Source organism: Belonocnema kinseyi, chromosome 9 (genome assembly GCF_010883055.1).
Source record: "Belonocnema kinseyi isolate 2016_QV_RU_SX_M_011 chromosome 9, B_treatae_v1, whole genome shotgun sequence".
In the NCBI taxonomy this organism is placed as follows: Eukaryota; Metazoa; Arthropoda; class Insecta; order Hymenoptera; family Cynipidae; genus Belonocnema; species Belonocnema kinseyi.
This window is the reverse complement of record NC_046665.1, coordinates 69,112,993-69,119,983: the sequence shown is the minus strand read 5'-3', so window position 1 is coordinate 69,119,983 and position 6,991 is coordinate 69,112,993. Positions and strand designations below refer to the sequence as shown.

At 27.4% G+C, this 6,991-nt stretch overlaps 1 protein-coding gene across 1 annotated transcript in view; it reads right to left on the bottom strand.

Moving 5' to 3' along the window:
• The window catches only part of LOC117180588 (guanine nucleotide-releasing factor 2), a 138,390-nt gene that overhangs the window by 9,006 nt on the left and 122,393 nt on the right, over nucleotides 1–6,991 (bottom strand). The window contains exons 8-9 of the mRNA XM_033373081.1: nucleotides 5,480–5,796; nucleotides 1,658–1,862 (exon numbers count right to left, since the gene is read on the bottom strand). Of these exons, the coding sequence (XP_033228972.1) occupies nucleotides 1,658–1,862; nucleotides 5,480–5,796 (522 nt within the window). The remainder of the gene's footprint in view (nucleotides 1–1,657; nucleotides 1,863–5,479; nucleotides 5,797–6,991) is intronic.

The following is a 6,991-nucleotide window of genomic DNA, read 5'->3' as shown; positions in this document are numbered from 1 at the left end:
TTTGCTGGATCGTCGTATTGATTCCTTTACAGACTGTAACCACCTATCTCACGGTTGTGAGATGTGGTTGTGGCTGAAATTTTACCGCGATTTCGCTGAAAGAGGGTGCAATTTTTCAGATTAGCACCCGCTCCCGGCGAAATCCTGCGGTTATCCTTATGACAAATTTTTAATTATATAAATACACACACACACACTCTCTCTCTCTCTCTCTCTCTCGGTCAAAAGTTTGGATTCACCTCTTTTTTTACAATTGATTAAGTTCTCTTAATTTTAATTATGTCGAAGCTAAAATGTTGGCTCCTTAAAGGTTTAAATGATCTCGAAATTCTGTATAACATGAACCCAGGATGAAGCCTATTTATCTATTTTTCGAGTAGATATTGTAAAAAGGGTGTAAATTTCAACATCTTCTTAAATTTGTAATAACTTCCGTAATAATTAATATTTTTAATTTACCTGGCCTTATTTTAATGCTATTTTTCCACAGTATGGAAACATCTTATTATCATAAAACAACTTCAAGTTCTTGCTCTGTCATAATATTTTTTTTAGTTTTACGGTCATAACGCTTTTGTGATACTGTGGAAAAATAGTTTAAGTTCTCGCACTGTAATAAGAAATTTTTTTAATTTACAATCATAAGCTGTTGTGACAATGTGGAAAATAGCTTTAAAATGAGAACAGGTAAATTAAAAAATATTAATTATTACGTAAGTTATTACAAATTTAAGAAAACATTGAAATTTACACCATTTTTACAATATCTACTCGAAAAATAGAAAAATAGGCTTCATCCTGGGTTCATGTTATACATCATTTTGAGAGCATTTAGACCTTAAAGGAGACAACGTTTTAGATTTGACATAATTAAAATTAAGAGAACTTAATCAATGGTCAAAAAAGTGGTGAACACAAAGTTTTGACCGGTATTATATATATATATATATATATATATATTTGTTATAATTATTAATGTTATAATATTAATAATATTAATGTTATAATAATTAATTTCTTATAATCGTTAAAAAATAATAAGAAACTATAATAAGTGCAGGCCTATACTGACTTTCCTATAATATTTTTTTCGTAAGGGTAGAACATGAATTACAGAAAAAAAGATTGAGATGCAAGTATTTGAAATTTGATAACTACTGAAATTATTATAGCCAGTTGAAAATTGATGATTCAGCGAATAAGCAAGAAGCTAAACGTATTAATTAAAACGCAAGCTTCATAATGTAGTAATGATGTGCCAAACTCGTTGACCTAGTGCTCAACGTAAAATGAAGAAAAACTGAAAAAACAGCAAACATGCCGTAGAAAGCTCGAATGAAAAACCGTATGAACGTCAAATAATTGCAACTTAGCATGAGAATGATTGCCGAGAATATCGACTAGTGGGTAGGATCCCACTTACCGGAATAAGCCACAGATTGGAACACTGGGGGATACAAAACATTTTGTCAGTTAAAAAAAATGTTACCTACTTTCATTTTTTTTTTAGTTTTCGTCTAATAAAGAACAAATTTATCTCTTCTAAGAAGAATTTCCCTAGCTTTTACATTATTATTTTTTGTCTGTTTGAGAAATCGTTTCTATTTTTATTATTTTTCGAAGATATAATATTTGGTTAGAAACAAAATTTGCTTACTGTGTCTTTTTTTGATTGGTAGAGGAGGTGGTTTGCTAGAATCGTAACTTTCGCCATTGCTATGAAGACTGCAGGTTGATAAATGTTCATTTTCGGGAACATTGTCATATTGTGAGGGATGCCTTTCTTTTCTGCGCTTTGATCTTTTTTCAGGAAGAGCCGGGGGAATACCATTCGCATCCAGTGTTAAACAGTCTTCAATTTCCTAAAATCAAAAAGAATTTTATTTTTTTAGCCGAGTTTCAATTTTATTTTATTACAGTATCTTTATTTTAAATTATTTTTTTTCATGAATTTTTCAAATTCATAACTCTCTGGAACAGATTTAATAAAACCCCCTGAAATCTTAAGTCTTTGACAAAATTCAAATTTAGATCATTTAAACAGAATTTTGCCCTTCTCCCAATTTATTTGTAAATTGTAGATCATAATAAATAAATGTATCAACATTTAACAAAACGAGTTTTTTTACGGGATTAAATTAAATTTTCCGGTTATTTGAATTTTCAAATTCAAGCCTTCAAAACTAAATAGGTTAATATTTAAAATATTTAATAAATATCTACATTGAAATGTTTCGAATAAAAATTGTTGTTATTTTAAATAAAATGTTATGATTTTGAAGGATTGAATTTTAAATAATTAAATTTCAAACAGTAATAAATAGTACGAAAATTTATAATAGAAAATTGTTTAATTTGTAATGTTCAAGTTCATGTTTATTCAATTTCAAGCACTCTTAATTTAAGTAAAAAATTTTAATTTCGAATTGTGACCATCCATGAAGAAAGAGCTGAAGGAGGTCTCACCATCTACATTAATAAGAATTCGAATTTTGCATATAAAAGAATTTTTTTTTGAAGACAGAATATTTAACACATTAAACACAATGTCGCGTAACTATTAAGGCTATCAATTTTAAATAAATTTCAAAAATTTTAAAAGGCAGAACTCAGACAACTTGAAGATTCAATATTAAAGACTTTAAACTTAAAATTACTCAAAATATTAAGATTTTCAATCTGAAATCAATGATTTCAATTTAAACCATAGAAGCTCAGAGTAAAAAATGCAGGAAAAGTGAAGAAGTGACCTTTTAACGTTCTGAATTACGAATAAATTAATAAGCATGGTTAAAAATGATTTATAAAATAAAGGAAAACATTCCTCTTGTCAATTGTAATTAATTTTAGAAGAGAAGGCTAACGTTGCAATAAAATATTTCAGTTAAAAATTGTTTATTTTACAATAGTTAATTAGAGTTTTATGTTTTTGCTTTTTCTGCAGGTAAAAGTTGCAATCCTTATTTAATCATAATGTTGTATGGATCATTTTACTTGTTGAAGAATCCTCTACATTTTTCTTTGGTACGTTTTTATTTATAAAATGTTCTTTAGCAATTATAGATACAATTGTTAATTTTACGAAGAATAGTTTTTTAAATAAATTTTTTTAAATAAAAACGTACCAAATATATATTTCTGAAAATTCAAAACTTAGCTACAATTAATATTGGGTATATTTTCCTCGATTTTATAAATAATTCGTATCCATATTCATTTTTTAACTTGACATAACAAGTGTACATTCATAAAAATTAAAACTGACCAATTGAAGACTTCAAAATCAAACGATTTTACAATTTTAAAGAAATTAAAAATAAACTATTTCAATTTAACATTATTCAATAGTAATAGCAAGTGGTATTTAAAATTACTGTATAGATTTTTATTCAAAAACACAGAATTAAACAAATTTCCAGTAAAAAAAAGTAAATTCAGTCTCATTTTTCAGTGACCACATTCTAAAATTCTAGGGTAAACTGTTTCTACACAAACATGCTGTAGACAGAATACGTTGTACACATATTTTCTACACAGAATATATTTTATTCTACAAATGATTGAATATTTAAACTAAAAAATCAAATATTTTCTACACTAAGTATATACTACATGCAATGAAATAATTACTAATTCTATTTAAATATTGTTCCTACTCTATGGACAAAATTCTGCGTAAAGATATGAAAATATTTTTCGTTGAAATTTAATTCTTTTTAATTGCAAAGACGACTACTATGTTTTTAGTTCGGAATTCCACTTTTTTGGTTAAAAATTCTACTACTTCGTTGACAATTAAATTATTTTTCTGAAAATTAAACTATTTTGCTAAAAAGATAACTTTTTTTCGAAAATGAAACTACTGAGTAGAAGTTGAACTGCTTTAATAAAAATTAATTTTATTGGTTGAAAATGCAACGAAAATTCATATATAGATATATATTAGAATTACTTTTTTTATGTGAAAATTTACCTATTCCATTTATGACTGAAATTCGATCGTTTTCAATTAAAGATTCAACTATAAAATTTTAGTTGAGAATTCATCTTTTTTAGTTGAAAATTGTACTACGTTGTTAAAAATTAATTTTATTGGTTGAAAATATAACTATTTTGTTGAAAATTCATAGTGTTTATTTGAAAATGTAATTATTCGGTTGAATTTTTGTTGTTTGAAAATTAATTTTTTTAATTAAAAAATTAACTATGCCATTTTTGGTTCAAGTTTTATCTTTTTTATTTGGAAATTCAACCATTTGATTGCAAATTTATCTTTTTCAGTTAAACATACATCTTTTAATGTATGTTTGTAAAATGTAAAATGTATGTAAAAAATTATTCAGTTGAAAATTCAACTATTTTTTTCAAAAGTCATCTTTTTTTGGTCGAAAATTTTACTGTTTTTTTAACAATCGTATTTTTGTACAAACATTAGTTATTTTCGATTAAAAATTAAACGTGTTCTAAAAAGTGTGTCTTTTTTCGCTTCAAGATTCAGATATTTCATTTAAAATTCAACTGTTTTTGGCAGATGATTAATATTTTTTATTTTTAAATTAAACAACTTGGCTGAAAATTCATTTTCGTAGTTTAAACATTCAATCAAATGGTTAAAAGACAAATGTTTTTTCAAAAATTAATACTCTTTGTTTGTATTTATAGAAACACTTAAGAAATGAATTTCCAGCGTTGTATACATGTCTTTTTTAGTTAAAAATTAATTTTTGAACTGAAAATTTTAATATTTAGGTTACAGATTCACCATATTAGGTCAAAATTCATATCTTTAGTTGAAAATCCAACTATTTTGTGTTGAAAGTTCATTCGTTCATTCACATAATTATTTTGTTAAAAAATTAAACAATTTTATTCTAGTCATTTTTTCAATTTAAAAATTTAACTATTTCGTTGAAAATTTATCTATTTTGGCCCAAAATTAACCTTTTTTTAGTTGAAAATTCAACTATTACACATTACCTACATATTACTTTTTTATAACAAAATTGCTCTTCCATTACTTCCCTATTTTCGTGAAAAGTTACTTTATTATAAGTGAAAGATTTTGAAGTCTGCTTTGATAATTTCGATGGCGAATAATTTGCGTAAACTCTGTTTTATTTAAAAAGTTTTACACCTAATATTTGTATAGAATATATTTCAGAAAAAAAATCACTATGTATAGGATATATTCTATGAAGGAAATATTTTGTGTAAGAAAAATATTATGTGAAAGAGAAATATAATCAGTATGCTTTGGAGTACAATAATATTTGTATAGAAAAGTGTGCTGCTCAAATCCAATGTCAAACGCAAATGAAGAAACAAACTAAAAAATCAGCCAAACAACTTGCAAGACAACAAATGTGACCGTGACAAAAACTGAAGAAAAAAATTGGGTAGGATATAGGGGTGGCACTTAAGTTTAAGAGGAAGGCGTAAAGTAGAATAAAGAAAAAGAAAAAAAACACACAACACCCACATTTACCAGTTTCTCCAAGAGAGTTGGATCTCCGCTACCAGTTATGTTTGTCGTGCTGACAGAACTTTTCGAACTGGTTATCGTTTTCTGCGAGAAAACTGTGCCATTGTTATCGGCAGCTAGTTTTTGCTGCGAAAACGATTGTTGCTGAGAACTAAACGACTGGGAATTGTAGCTGATACTGCTCTGCTGCGAAGACCTTTTCGAAGTCATACTCGAAGCAGTGTAGCTTTGAGAAGAACTTCTCTGCGAGTGCATTGATACGAAACCGGACTCTTGGGTTTGTGTCGATAGCCGCTCCATTTTCGCATCGATGCCTGCAACAATAAAACGAAATACCGTTCGAAATTTCTGCACAAAAAGGTATAAAAGGATTGTCGACATAAAAGATAAACGAGATGTTAGTCAGCGAGTCGGAAAATTGGAAGTTTATCCTCAAAATCTATTTCCCTGATACCTGTAAATTGTGCTTTGTAAGGCATTTTTCCTGATCGTTAAAAAAAAATATATATATTTAGAACTGAATCTTTTTTTAATTTGAAGTCAATAAAATTAAACTGAAATTTAAAGCAATCAAAGTGGAACACTTCTGAAATCGTAACATTTATGGTAGTTGTGCCAAAAACCAGGTTAACAGACAAATAATTTTCTATGATTTAAGGAAATGAAATTATATTATCAGCTATGTCTTATTAAAGAAAAAAGTATTATTTCATATGAAAAAAACTTTAAGAGTTACGAAAAATAATTATTTTAACAGCTAATTTATTCTTAGTGTCCCTTCATATCAATTTTTGAAGAATCAATTTTTCCTGGTTTTCAGTTACAAATGAAAATTAAGCACTCGAAAACTTTAAAGCTTTAAATTTGAAAGCTTCAATCCTTAATCGTTTCATTTTGAACACTTAATTTAATATTTTCCATTCCAAGTGTACAGTTAAATATTGCTTAATCGCCTGAAATCTTCAATTAGACAGTGAGGGGCTGCCAACGAAAGGGGCCTATAGCGGAATTCGCGCGGATAAGTATTGACCGCCAGGCTATTTTCAAAACACAGCCGGAATCGGAAATTTGAAGGTTGGCTTTTATAGAGAATTTCAAGGCGCATTTTTTTTGTAAATAAATCATTCTTGTAGACATTTTCCTTTTCGAGTTATTCAAAGAAACTCTCATTTTTCGCAAAAGAAAATTTAGTCCATTTTTTTAGTTCTGCTCGGATGCTAAAAAGGGTAAGTTTTTTAATATAATCATTTGAAAAAACCTAAACGGATAATGTTGTTTCTTAGAAGTCAAAAAAGTTTTTTTGGATGTTTTAAAATCCTAGCTATGAAGAATGGTTTATACAAAAGAACTATAAACTGTAAGTATGGGAGAGCACAAAGAATGGCTCCGAGCCGACTCACGCAGGGCTGAAAATTTTTGCAAAAAGACATTTAAAAATAACCGCCAATAGTAGCTAAAAATGTGAAACTTTAAATAAAATATTTAAAACCAACCAAAGATTCGGCGAGT